Source organism: Elaeis guineensis, chromosome 3 (assembly GCF_000442705.2).
Source record: "Elaeis guineensis isolate ETL-2024a chromosome 3, EG11, whole genome shotgun sequence".
Classification (NCBI taxonomy): domain Eukaryota; kingdom Viridiplantae; phylum Streptophyta; class Magnoliopsida; order Arecales; family Arecaceae; genus Elaeis; species Elaeis guineensis.
The window spans coordinates 11,204,832-11,219,419 of record NC_025995.2 but is presented as its reverse complement, the minus strand read 5'-3'; the positions used below and the strand labels follow the sequence as shown (position 1 = coordinate 11,219,419).

The following is a 14,588-nucleotide window of genomic DNA, read 5'->3' as shown; positions in this document are numbered from 1 at the left end:
ACAAAATTAGAAAATAATTACGAATGTTATATAATTAGTTCCATAGTAACTATCTCTCTCTCTCCTTCTATCTTTTAGGTCTTGTTAACATTTTAAAATCCTTAAAGTTGACTTTTTCAATATATTATAAAATTATTTGGCATAGACACTGTTACTAAACTGGTTATATTTTAATAATCTACTTATGGTCTATTAGTTTTAATTCTTCAACACAATTTTACTATCTTTTGTTGAGTAGATTTATTTATTAATTCTTAAGCATATTATATCTATATATATTATTTTGGTATTGTATATGTTGATGCTTAATTTATATTAAAAAAAATAATTGCAAGGATGGTCTTACACTAATATTCCATCAATGTCATGTTTCATAAGAAAAGAAAAGAAAAAAAGCTACATGTTGTTTAAATAATTTATTTTAATTTACTACCTACCTAATAAAATTTTTAATTTTTTATAGTATTTTTCGTTGCATTGCAAACCTAAATTTTAGTTGAGGCTTGCAATGACTCAAAACATAAATCTTTAAATTATAGGAAAGATATGCCAATTTAAAGTTCATCAATCTTCTATTAAATATTAATGGTAGCTTCTGCTATGAAATTTTTGGTTACAACCCTCATGAGATGATCCGTGATATGAAGAAAAACAATATAGATCTCTTTATTGGGCTAGATCCATGAAATTCCTAACCCAATAGAAATATGCTGCATACTCAAGCTATAGCACTTGCCTACAAATATGATTAGGAGACATGCTCTGTATAGTGCTCATAATCTGAAGCTGATAAGCAAGGAGTTGCTTTTATATCTCAGCAAGTTATTTCAGATCTATTCTAAGAATAATATATTGTGTACAAGAATTTTAATATTTATTTTTTATTATACCTCAAACAAAATTTTAAGTTAAGTTTATATTTTTCATTATATTTTGAAAACCATGAATTCTTGACTATTTCTATTTCTCAGGGACTATCATTAATTTACAAGCATATAAGATTTGCTTGAGCATTCATTCTCTTCCTTACTTTTTCTATGTTATATGATTTGATTAGAAATTCAACCTCTGGCATTTATCAGTACAACTTAAAAATTTTAATATTTAATATTAAATTATGCTTTATTGAAACTCTTTTCTTGATAACGTACCATCAAACTAACCTTCATACACTATTCTTATAATTAGCTGTAATAAATATTTGAAAAATCTTCTGATATCCTTTCTTTCTTTATGATATTCATTGTGTGAGTATGAACTAGTTTCTAAACGAAGTAGAAAAAATAGATTATATTTTTAGCTCATCATATGAAAAAGAATGATCATTTTGCATATGCAAGATTTATTATTCATAATAAAAATCAATCCGGCCAAATCTCAGTCCTAGTCACATGTAGTTATACTTCGGTATCATCCTTGGGAAGACACCTCCAACGTAAGCACATTATGATACGAACAAAAATCTTCTGATGCATGCATTAGAGGATATCATATAGGATAAGCTTATTATTTTGCCATGTCTCCTCCAATATCTATCTTAAAGAGGAAATATAAAATCAAATTAGCATGGAACTCCTACTATTAATGGAGTCCAGTAGTCTCATAATTTTAATAAAATAAACAAAAAAAGAAAAAAAAATCATGTGCATAATGGGAGGCTATTTGTTCATATCATCTGTTCTTCGTTGTCAATAATTTCTCCATCATCTTCTTCATCCATTATCTCTTCTCTCCACAAGGCCTTTCTTCTCCTCCTTGAGTCTCTTTCTTCTCCTCCAAATATATATATATATATATATATATATATATATTTTCTGATTAAAGAATATATATCAAGAAGCCGACGAGTTTATATCATCTAGGCATATACTATATGTTGGTGAATATCATGTTCTTGAAACTATGTATAGATATATGTAGAAGTATGTATTAAAATACTGGATGATTATTTTGCTAGATAGGCATCACTTGACTATATAATATATACCGATGAACATTATATTTTGGAAAGTATGAACTGATTTATCTAGAGTTATGTATGGATGACTATTTTGCTCGATACATATCACTTGACCATAAATAATGTATTAGTGAACATTGTATTCTAAAAACTATGCATCAAATTATTTAGAGGTGTTTGTTGAATCGCTATGAGATATATGTATCAAATAAGCTTACAATATGTATCGAGTTGATAAGTATGTATCACCTGGTTATATACTGTACACTAATAAACATTGTGTTATGAAAACTCTATATCTATTTATCTAAAGGAGCATATTAAAATATTAGATATTATTGTATATGTATCAAATAAGCTTACAATATGTATCAAGTTGATAAGTATGTATTATCTGGTTATATACTGTGCACTAATAAACATTGTGTTATGAAAACTCTATATCTATTTATCTAAAGGAGTATATTAAAATATTAGATATGTATCACTATTTACATATTGTATATTAGTGAATATTATATTCTATAAAATATATTTTAATTTATCTAAAAATATATATTAAAATATTAAATGATTATTTTGTTAGATATGTATTATTTAACTATATAATATATACCGATGAATATTATGTTGTTTATTTGAAAGTTTATATTTCAATACTGAATGATTATTTTATTAGATATATATTATCTAATTATATATTATTATATATTATATTTTATTATTATTATTATTATAAATTAGAAAATCGATGGACTTGGTTAGTAAAAAGAATCCAGATACTTTTGATTTGGAGTTAACATTATTGAGATGATGTGAGAGAAACCGTCGTAAAATAAACTCCGCGCATCGGATGTGCCGTGGTGCGCGTACCAAAAGGATTTTTGTAATTGTGATGTGCGCATTCATGACTCCGTGAGTTCCAACTCACCATCCCACGCTGGCTCCGACAGCTATCCATTTCCGTTAGCAACCATCCTCGTCTCCCTATAAATATATTCGGACTCTCCTTCCGCGCTTCGTCCCGGTCCTCCGAATTAGGGTTTTTCTCTGGTTTTCTTCCCCTCCTCGGTATCCACCCGAGAAAAGACCAGGGAAAAACCTCCGATCTCCGCCATTAAATCACCTTTCGAGCTCTCAGTCTTCAACTTTCTTCCCTTCTCCGTCATCAGGTGAGATCCCTTTTACCCCTCCCTCTCCCCCTGCGTCAATTCCGAGCTCTTCGCCAATTTCTTCTTCTTTTCTAGTTCTTGTAGTCCTAGATCGATGGCGGCTATTAGGGTTTCCCCCAAGATGTTTTCTTTGAATTCTTTTTTTTTTTTTTTGTAAGTAGTGGTATTAGAGTTTGGATTTCTCTTCTGGTTTTAGATTTGAGGGTGAAAGTATTGGATCTTGAGGCGGAAGATGGGGGCGCTGGTGTCAAGGTTTTGGTTCATGTTGTTCCCCGCGAAGGAGTACAAGATTGTGGTGGTTGGGTTGGACAATGCCGGGAAGACGACGACTCTTTACAAATTGCATCTTGGAGATGTCGTCAACACGAGTCCTACCATTGGGAGCAACGTCGAGGAGGTTGTTTACAAGAACATAAGGTTTGAGGTCGGTGAATGTTTCTTCTTTTTTCCCCCGTTCTTTCCAATCTGTTTTGCAGCTGATGGTTGTTTTCCTGTTTAAGTTACTGTTCTAAAAATGGATTGCTTAGTTGGTTATTTATTTGAATTCTTCTGAAGTTTCGGATGTCATGGGTCGTTAGTTAACAGGATGTTACTGAGTCAACTGGGCACTAATCTATGGAAAAACAAATTTAGATCAGAAGATTAAAAGGTTATCGATCTTTAACCAAATGTTGCAACAGAGAAGTGAAGTTGCTATTCTGTTGTGGGGAAGGGGGAACTGATAATCTACAAGGAGAGATGTAGCGAAAGAACCTAGATGAACTAAAGCTTAATGATATGGTCCATACATAAACAAATCAAAATCAGAAGATTGATCTTTGGAGAGAGTTTAAATAGTAAGAAGCGCAGGTTGGGTTAGCAGTTTGCTTGATGGAGGTCAATAAGGCAACATGTGGCTTAAATTCTCTTTAGTCTTTTGTTATATGAGTCAGCAAGTCCTTTTCCCAGGACCTGTAAGTAAGCATAAGCATATAGTTTACCGTTTCCTGTTAACTTCGATATTTTATGGTTGACTTTGTTTTTTTTTTTTGTTGGGGAAGAGTTTAATACATTAGTTGGGGTGAGTGTTAACTATATAACACTGGCATATGAAGTTTGTCGTCTCTTAGGACTTTAGCAAACTTTTTAGTTGTGCTGTATTGTAGTGATGATGTGATGGAATATTCTGATGTAGTTTCTCATTATATAGTTATTTTGGGTGATTTACATATACACATTCATTTCAGTTTTACTTCGATATGAAATAGCTGAATTTTGAGACATTGCATATGGATTTGACTGTTTGACAAGGAGAGTTTTCGTCCTGTGATGTTAAGAATTTTAAGGATAGAATGGATGGAGTGGTAGGAGTTAGGAAATACATGACATTGATTGGGAGTTGTTATTTGAGCTGTTTCAGGATTAACAGAACAGAAATATAAATTCCGAGGAATCTTTAATGAGGTAGGAGAACCCTTTGGAGTTTTGGCTATGGTTAAAGAAACAACAGTTTATTATATAACATTTGAAGGGGAGTACTTTTAATGTGCCTGGTCAATGTCTTTAGTTACTTTATACCTTGATAAAGGGCAAAGCAACTTGTTTTTTTTCTTTATGTTACTTGTATCCTGTACCTATGCCACTAAAATGCATTAAATTAATGTACATTAGGTGATGATTATTATATTACCAAAAATAATTCCAAAATTCTTTTATATATGCACATAGCTACATATGTATCTATTTGACATTAAAAGCAAGAAATCTAGAAAATGCTACATGCTTATGCTTGCCTCTGTGAGAGAATTTAGGGAAAAAATGCAGTTTGTGTACCATAATTGTTGCCAACAGTACTTGAAAAAAAAATAATAAACACTTTGCTATGCAAAATGTCACACTGGTATAATGTGCAGAATGAATATACATAAATTGAGCAATCATGCAAATCATAACTCATTTTGGATCATTTGCAAAAAAATATATCCGGTCCAAGGAGAATGCTTAATATGGTGCCATACTTTGCAATGAAGTCAATAAGCTGAACGATGGAAGGCAAACATAATTGATGATCATTGAGTACCGATGGACATGTTGGCTGTCATCCATAATATTCTTGGTTGCTTACTGATCATTGGATTATTGGCAACCTGAATACTCTCCTAGTCATATATAATGGCATAAAGATGTGAGACTTGAAACCATTTTCCCAACCAACAAGATATTAAACATTGGAGCTTGAATTCAAGTGCAAATGCAAGAACTTCATTATGACTAGTAATATTTCTACCCTTTGGAGTACTGCAGCTTCTTTGAATGAGCTTCAAGTGGTTCCACATATGGTGGCAAAGAAATTGGTCTTCAGGTCTTCTTGCAAAGAATATTCCATATCTTATGGGAGACTGTGCATGCTTTCTCCTGATTCATGTAATCATCCCATTGAACTTCAAGATGTATGCAAATTCAATGAAGGGATTTGTTGTGTTGTTAATGGGAAGTGTTATTTAGTACAATACTTTTGCTGAGTGCTATGCCCATCTTATGCGAGAAAACATGAAGATAATTCTAAACAGTAATTATAGTTGTTAGATAATTAAGACATTATGTCGTAATCATCTTATCAATTTGATCTATAATTGTACATTAACCACAAATAATTATTTTCAGAAATACAACACGGATGCCACCAGCAAGATTCGAACCTTGTGCTTCTCCTATGCGGGGAGAGATGTCAACTAGCTGAACTAAAGCTGATTGATATTATCATTGAACTTTTCATGAATATAAAGTATAGATCTTTTATGTTAAAACCACTAATACAAATGTGGCCTACATTATAGACTTAGAAGGTTTTCCTTAAATAAGCATGATGTTATTGATACTTTCTTCTGATGATTTTTGGAGCTGTTCTTCTACTTTACTAACAACGTTTTAGAACCTGGTTTCAATTTAGGTTTCGATCACTCAATCAGAGTTTTAGAATTAGTAGTTTTGGTCAAAAAGTTAGAAAAAATCTTAAAAACTAGTAAAATCAATAGAAATCAACACAACAAATTTTCCATTATTTGATTTTGATTTATCAATTTCATAACTTATATAGTTTGGGTTGTTTAGGCAAGTCATTTTTTGTTATTTAATTGTGTTTGAGGGTATTTAAGATCATCATTTATATAGCTTGGGTAGTTTCAATCTGAAATTACATTATTTGCATATTAATGCAATGAATTACCATATTAATGTAGTAATCTCTTGAGAAAAATACCGAATATTTATCAATCAAGCGTAATCTAACAAAACAAGTATGCAATAGTATAAAATAAATTAATTTTAGCCAAGGTCCATAGTACTAGAACCAGCATCCATGCCAGTAGGCAGGTAGCACGATGTGGTATTGTGCTGTGCCGTTCTAGTATGTACCACCAAGGGAAACTAGAGAGGATGAGAGAGGAAAAGAGAGAGGGAGATAGATGAGAGGAGAGAGAGATACTTGGTGAGGGAGAGAGGAGGGGCTTGGAATCCCTTTGCTTGTTCACAGGCCCCATTGGGCAGAGCCTCTATTTCAAATAAAATAGGGGCTCAGCTGTGTGTGTGTGAGAGAGAGAGAGAGGCTTGAAAGCTCTCCTCCTCTTTTTGTCCATAGGACCAACTGGGTAGAGCCCCTGTTTCGAATGAAATAGGGGCACTCCACTTAAAGAACGGCAAAAGATTTAGGGTCGGGGGGCTCCACCCAATGGGGCCTGCGGATGAGTGGAGGATGAAAGGAAAGCTTCTGAGCCCCCTCTCTTTCCCTATCCTAGCCTCTCTCTCCCTCCCTTCCCCCCCCTTCACGCTCTTCCTCCCTCCCACCCTCTCTTCCTCTCCTTCCTTTTCCTTCTCCCATGTCATCACTAGTTTCTCAAACTGAGGGGTCAAATCATGCTGGTTCACCTCCGATATGCCCCATTTCAGGACGATACGATGGATCTTATTTTACCTGTTTAATACCACATCCTATTGCGAGGTAACATGCAAATAATACTGGTCATCATAATCATCATCATCACAATGTAGGTGAAAGTACTAATAGAGATGAGGAATAGTGAGATAGCTTTTCGCTAATCCAAGAAGTTATGAAATGTTTGATTTTTTTCATTTGTAAAATATATGTTTGTATTTAGTCGTTTACAAAAATCTTTATAAAATTCTATGATAAGGGCCATTAGAAGCCTAGTCATCAAGAATTATCTTTATTATGTATTCCTCTTTTAGCTCAAAAGAAAAGAAATGACAAAGAAACGACGAAAATCTATGTAGCTGATGTACTTAAATAAACAAAGAAATGTCAAAAATATGATAGCAAACATCAAAACAAGGCTTTAAATGATATCTATGCTTAGTTTCGATTGGTTTTAGTTGAAACTGATCAAAACCCCTGAAATTAGGTTGAACCGGTCAATTCTTACCAAAATTGGTCAGTTTTGATTGGAACTAACTGAAACCACCAAAGTTGGACTGAAGCTGAAACTAGGGCCCCTGGCTTTAGTTTGGTGTTGGTTGAAGCATATGGTTTTAGTTGAAACTTAAAATCTTTGAGACTGATAGTGACTCCAAACCAGCAACTATGATTTAAACCTTTTAATCTTTGTTTAGTTTGTTTGTCTTCCTTATGTTTTCCCATGTTTAAAGGACATATTTATCCATCTTTTCTTCCTACTTGGTATCATCCAAGGAATACCATACTGCCCCGTACCGTCTGTATCGTACCGTACCGGTCTCGTACCGATACGCCATACCGAAGCGTACCAATATTGCCGTACCATACCGAACCGCGTACCGACATTAAACAGAATTTCACTGGTACGGGATCCGGTACTGATACGGTGAACCTTAGACTATCATCTGTTTTGTTTCAATTAACTATTGTTGGAGCCTGGAGGCATTTAATAGTCTTGGAATTTCTTTTTTTCTTTCCCCTAATTAGGAGTAGTTTCTTAAATCCTTCTTCCTCCAAATACTTTTGCACTATTAGGTCGCAGATCATTGGCTTAATCAAGTTACTATGAGGGAAGCTACTAGTAATAATCTAATAAAATCTATTGGTATCATTTTCTTGAATAGTTTTGTAGTAAAAATTTCTTTGAGGCAGATTTGCAATTGGGTGGTAGATCTGCTCTCTGCTTATAAAGATTTCAATATTGAAACTTGTGGATAGCAAGTTGAAGCACTTCAAAGCCAGAGTAACTTCTTCTCAAGTAGTAAGTCACATAATTTACAATGTTCCCTCTGTTTTTGGATTCTATATTGTTGGATTATCTGAAAATATGTCCTTTGGAAATCTGTAGCTGGTTAGACCCTGTTACTCCTTTTCACATGCTTCTCATATCTCCATAAAAATATTAGGGGTGTAAGTGGTACTGGAAAACCAATAGTTTGATCTGATTAAATTCTAATAGTCAGGTACGGATTGAATTTAAGTTTCTAGGAACCTTATTGATCGAAGTTTAGATTCCATTATAGGATCTGGATTTAATCTTGTGTTGGGGGTACATTTCAGCATCACAAACCATCTTTCTTGCACACCAGAATTCTCTTTCTGATATTTATGTTATGAAAGAAAATGTACAAACATGGAAAAAGAAAATCACCTTTTCCTCATTTAATCGTATCAAGAAGGAATTTTGGGATTGCTAAAATCACAAACAAAATAAATATATAAAGCAACATTACCATCCTCGTGTTTCTTTTCCTATAAAAGGAAGGGTGGTAAATGGATCATTCAACCATTGGAATTGGGTGGTTTCTATTTCTTTCTTCAATAGAATACAAGAGAAAAAAAAGAAAATGCAAATTTCATTGTGGAGCTCTATGTACAAAAGATGTCTGTACGGTTGTACAATTCTATTTTTTCGTAGATTTTTTCCCTCCTATTGGATCTAGCTATATTCAAATCCAAAAACTAGATAACCCAAATATGTGTGTGTGTGTGTGTACATATATATGTATGTATGTATGTATGTATGTATGTGTATAGTAATATAAAGAGGATTTTCCATGTGACTTGCATTGATTCCTTTTCTGAACATATGAATTTGTACTTTTTCTCACGCATGCTCTCCTTAACCCTTGCCTATTGTCATTTCAGTTCTGAATGCTGACTGACACTTAGATTTCAATTCATTTCAATCAAATTTAATATGAATTGCAACTTAAAGTTTGTTCCTAATATGACTAAATTCTTTAATACTAATATTCACTCGTATTAATTGTTATGCCTTGTTATAGCTAATATTCTAAAGTCATAACTTTGTTAATATAATCTAATAAGTGGCAGAAGGAGAACAAAAACAAAAAATTAGCATGAGGAAATATAAGATAAAATCATGCGTTGAATAGCCCATTAAAACTCTAATCAAAACTCGAATTTGGCTATTAACTGAGTTCAGATTCGAGTTTAAAGCTTATCCATTTTGATGGATCCGAACCCAAATCGAAATTCAATTTGTCTTATTGAGTTTGGATGAAGATGCAGCATCGATCTGACCTGAATCTGATCCGTTTAAAGCTCTAAAAGAAAAAAAATATAATATAAGATTGTCTAATTTATATATTTTACTCTGTTCGCTTTCTACTGTCATCAATATCTTATTCAATGTGGTGGGGAATGTACAACTATCATGGTCTTCAGATGAAATTTCCTTTTGCCAGGAAAGCTATTTCTAGAAGTTCTTGTCAATATTGCCTGGTATTAACTAAAGCACTTCAATAGATGGGATAAGAGCTTGTCAAACCAAGGTTGAGGAAGGAAACAATGAATTCGAAAAAAGAAAGTGGTATTTGTGGTGAGATTAACAAAAGCAAGTTAACAGACTATTGTCAAATGGCTTTTCACTCTTGGGATGCTTTATTAATGAATGCGGCGGGAATTGGGTATTCACTGTTAGTTTGAGGGATCTTATGGATTGTTAATTTCTTTAATACTTTGCATTAGCTGGTGAATATTTGTTTTCTAAATGAGTTATCTTCTTGTTATTTTCTGAAGTTGTTTTACAAGAAAAAAAGTTAAAGATCTAAAGATTTGGTTACTTAATGATGGCTGTTTTTGGTGAAAATCATCATTCATTGTAGTTATCAAAAGTGATTCCCATAATTTGTTGTGTAATGAGGAAGATACAGGAATGGAGACTTGTCTTTATATATGGTATGATTGCAGTTTTGGAAACTTTAGATATATAATTTAGAGCCTACTATTATGGATTTGAAGAATTCTGGTCCTTGATATTCTCTTAGTCACATTAGATGGTGCAATGTTTTGATGCTTCTAATGGTGTTTATATTTGTTGCTTCTCCATGTGATTGATATACCCATTTTTATTGTTATTGCAAAGAAGCTTAATGGGGCAGTGGATGAGGATTTGGTACAGGACTACTAGGTAGTATTAAACAGGCTGTTTTTTCTCCTCCCTTCTGGACAATTATCATAGAAATGCTATAATCACAACCTCAAGCCTTATCCAAGCTGTTTCTCGTCAGTTTCATGAATCCTCATTCACCTCTCATTCCTTTTATGTTTGCTTATTTTAGTGTCTTTGCAAGTTTTCCAAACCCTTTCACTCCATATTTATCAATATTCCTTTTCTGGGGCGTATTTATCTGTGTTACCTTCTCTCTGTCCTAATTCTTCTGATGAATATTTGAACACTTTTCCTACAGTAGCCTCTTAAAGTTTTCATCATCCATTCCATTACCTTATCAAATTCTAAATGCATTCTCCATCACATTTGTCTTTAACTAATGGAGAGCTCATATGCCTCTCTAACACACATTCTCGCTCTATCCTTCTTATTTTTACCATATATTTCTCAACAGTCTCACTTCATTTTATAGATTCTTTTTATTGTTTGACATTCCAAGTCATAAAACATTTGTCTACATGATAATATAATAATTTATTTATTTATTTTTTTAGAATCTTGACAAAGTTTCCAGATGTTCGGTCATGCATTTTATGAAATCTTCAAGCAAGGTTTTAAAAATTGCTGGAATAGAAAGGTATGAGTGATACCATGCCATCCTAGCAGAAAATCAGCATCAATCCATAGTGTGTCAGTACGAGGTTGCATATCTCATATCATCTGTAGGTACTTAGTATCGTACCATTCCAGTAAGAAACCAGTATAAGGTCCAGTACTGGTATCTGGAACCTTGTCTTCAACATTGTAATGCTTCAATTATTGGAAATGTTGATAATGAATATCCCTAGCCAGTGAGATTAATTTTGTGATGATTTTGTTCAACTTGATAGTATGCACTTTTCTCAAGCTAGAATTAATGCGGTAGATTGCAGCAGGTACTCAAGAATTGGATTTTAGATATAAGAATATATATAATCTTTCAGTAGACTGGTCACTAGCCTGTGTTTAACTTGGCAAGGTCAAACTTCTATCAATAGGCACAATTTTTAATAAAATATTCTGACCGCAACATATGGAAATTTTTTATAGTAATCTTTAAAAATAAAACAAAACAAATCCCTGGAAACCTGTGAAATTTTAAAAAACTCTGAAAAGTTCAGAAAAATTCTGTCAAATAATTTGTGACACAGTAGTAAGTGAACTACTCCAGATTTTGCCTCAAAGAAAGGAAAAAGACAAGTGTTCAATTTATTTATGATCTGCAGGGAAAGAAAACTTGAAATGCAAGTTTTGATAATAATTTGCTATCTCAAGATAATGGAAGGACCTTTATGCTGATGCTTAAAGGCAAGATCTTGCATATGATACTGCTGGATTTGGCTTTTTATTTGGGTTAATTACTGGATGAGAGTTTCTAAACTGATTTATCATTGCAGCATTTGTGATCCAAGTAATGATGCTCCCTTATGTCCTTGAGTTTTTTATGCGTACTTTTCTTCATCTCTCTCTTGGTGGGCTTGTGCCAAGTTGAATAAATCCTTGTTAAGTTTTATCGTTCTTAGAGGGTAAAAATGACTGATTTGTTTCCTAACTCATGTCTTTGGTACTTTGATTTGAAAATTTAGTTCTAATGCATGGTCATTGTCTGACACATTTTGGCTCATCTGTTTACCTGTGTGGTGAATTTAGGAACTTGGCTAGTTGGTAGATACATGTAAATATTTGGCAGAACATGTTTGATGTTATTGACATGGCTACTCAAATCAGCGGTTGATTAGGGGTGACATATTATTGATAAAGTTGGGTGTAGGTTTTTTAAGGGCTTATTTAACTGCGTATTTAGGTAATCATAGGATGCATTGTTAAGCAATAATCTGATGCTGCCAATTGTGTTGTCATGACATTATATGGCTAGGAACTCCAATTTTTCCTCAAGTTGGACTACTGCTTTGTGATTGTTATCAGAATATACTGAATGCTTAATGTGGTCTAAGATTTGAAATGAACATAGTTGGCAGATCTTATTTCTCTAAAGACATAAATTACAAAGTTTGCATCCTCAATCTCTAAATCCTGGAGCAAACTACACTATTTGCAGGTATTAAGTGTTCATGCTGACCTATCAAATTAATAAGTGCTAATATCAAACTATTCTTTAACTAGATCAAAAATATGTCTTGGACAATGTTATACTGAAATTTCAACTTCGATAGCATTTGGTTATGTTCTGTTATGCCCAACAGACACCATTAGTCCTTTCACAATCAGTAGGATGGTCTGATCCTTGGCGAATAGAGTTTTTAAGCAGAACTAATTTCATCATGACACCAGTAGGCTGTGTTATGTCTGGTTCTGCATTGTTTTTTTTTTCCTTCTTTTTCAAGATAGATGTGTTGACAGGGGAATTTGAAACGCTTTCTACTCTTCAAAGTAGGATAGTGTGTCAGTTCTTGGGTTCTAAAATGAGATCAAACTTGCCCTGTTAGTAAAAATTCGCATTTGTACTCATCCAGTCTTTGTGACTAGCTACTTTACAGATATTTACTGAAGTTGAATGTGAAGTTAATTGCAAACCATGCCTGCTTTTCCTGCTTAATCTGCATGCATCTGTTTGTGTTTTTATATATTTTACTTCTTTGGATGATTCTTCAGTTCTACCTGCAGTACACCATGTCTTCATAATTAAGTTTGATGTCATGAGCTCAAGATATATCTCCAATTCTATCAAATATGAGGTCTCAGTACCGTATAGATAATGACCTTTCTTAGTCATCCTAGTCTGAAAACTGCTCCTGTTATACTCTTGTGGAAATCTTCAACCCTTTTGGCATGTATCACCAATTATGCCTCAGTGATCTCTCCGGTCTTCTGTCACCGGTGATTCAGTTTCAGTTAGATTTTGCAAACTAAACTTTTGCATCGTCCTGTTATTGAAGTGGGAAGCAACTTAAAAACCTGTTTTTTCACTCTTAGGAAGGAAATTTAAATCAAAATCCTGCTATATTGAAAAGGTTTGCGTCTTTTAAAGTTTAACTATATTGAATTATTTTAGATAAATTATTTATCCTATCTCCCAGATTAGCAAGCTAAATGCAAAAAAAAAAAAAAAGGTTCACATCATTCTTGGCATGCACTTTGCTCATGTTGTGTGATGAGTAAATAGAATTTGATTTTGGAGTGTCAGGGTTCAGGCTGTTCCTGTTGATAATTAGCTTATTGCATTATCTTCAAATCATGGGCATTTTCAAGTCATTTTGATCGTAAGCATTGCAAACATTTTCCGCTGTCCATCTCACATCATGCTATGACCAACCAGGTTTGGGATCTTGGGGGACAAGATAGACTGAGAGCCTCCTGGGCAACATATTACCGGGGAGCTCATGCTGTCATTGTTGTGATAGATAGCACTGACCGTGCTCGGATCTCCATCATGAAGGATGAGCTCTTCAGGCTGCTTCAGCATGCAGACCTTGAGCACACCGTGGTGCTCGTATTTGCTAACAAACAGGACCTCAAGGATGCAATGTCTCCAGCTGAGATCACTGATGCCCTCTCCCTCCATAGCATCAAGAACCATGACTGGCACATCCAAGCTTGTTGTGCTCTCACCGGTGAGGGATTATATGATGGCCTGGGATGGATAGCCCAGAGAGTACCCGGGAAAGCAACAGCAACCTAATTTGGACTCAGATGATGCTTGTCTTGTATTTTGTTTAATGCGAACAAATTAAAGGTCAAGAGAGAACAGGTTTTCTCCCATGTAAACCAATCCATGGCCTCATGCTGCAAACGAAAGTAACACATTGTTTATATTCTCATCAGTTTGTGGGAAAAAAGTGCACATCTTCTGCCTATGTTTCTCTCTTTCATGTTGCAAATGAAAATGACACTATCTGATTAGTCTGAAAATAATTACCTGCATGGATTACAATTTCTCCGGTACGTCTTTCTTTTGACATCCAATTAACAAAAAGTGTATGTTCCATATTTCGATCTGCTCCAATCAGAAGCAGAGTTTACTGCACCAACAATCCTGTAAACTTGAGGCCATTCATAACTCTAAACCCGTGATGGGTTTGCCGGTCCATT

At 33.9% G+C, this 14,588-nt stretch overlaps 1 protein-coding gene across 1 annotated transcript; it reads left to right on the top strand.

The window, feature by feature from the left end:
• Positions 1–2,981: 2,981 nt before the first annotated feature.
• LOC105042208 (uncharacterized) lies at positions 2,982–14,353 on the top strand. Its single transcript, XM_010919330.4, has 3 exons — positions 2,982–3,132; positions 3,329–3,556; positions 13,816–14,353. Exons 2-3 carry the CDS (start codon positions 3,365–3,367, stop codon positions 14,176–14,178), a joined length of 555 nt encoding a protein of 184 aa, XP_010917632.1. The 5' UTR covers positions 2,982–3,132; positions 3,329–3,364; the 3' UTR covers positions 14,179–14,353.
• The last annotated feature ends 235 nt before the right edge of the window (positions 14,354–14,588 follow it).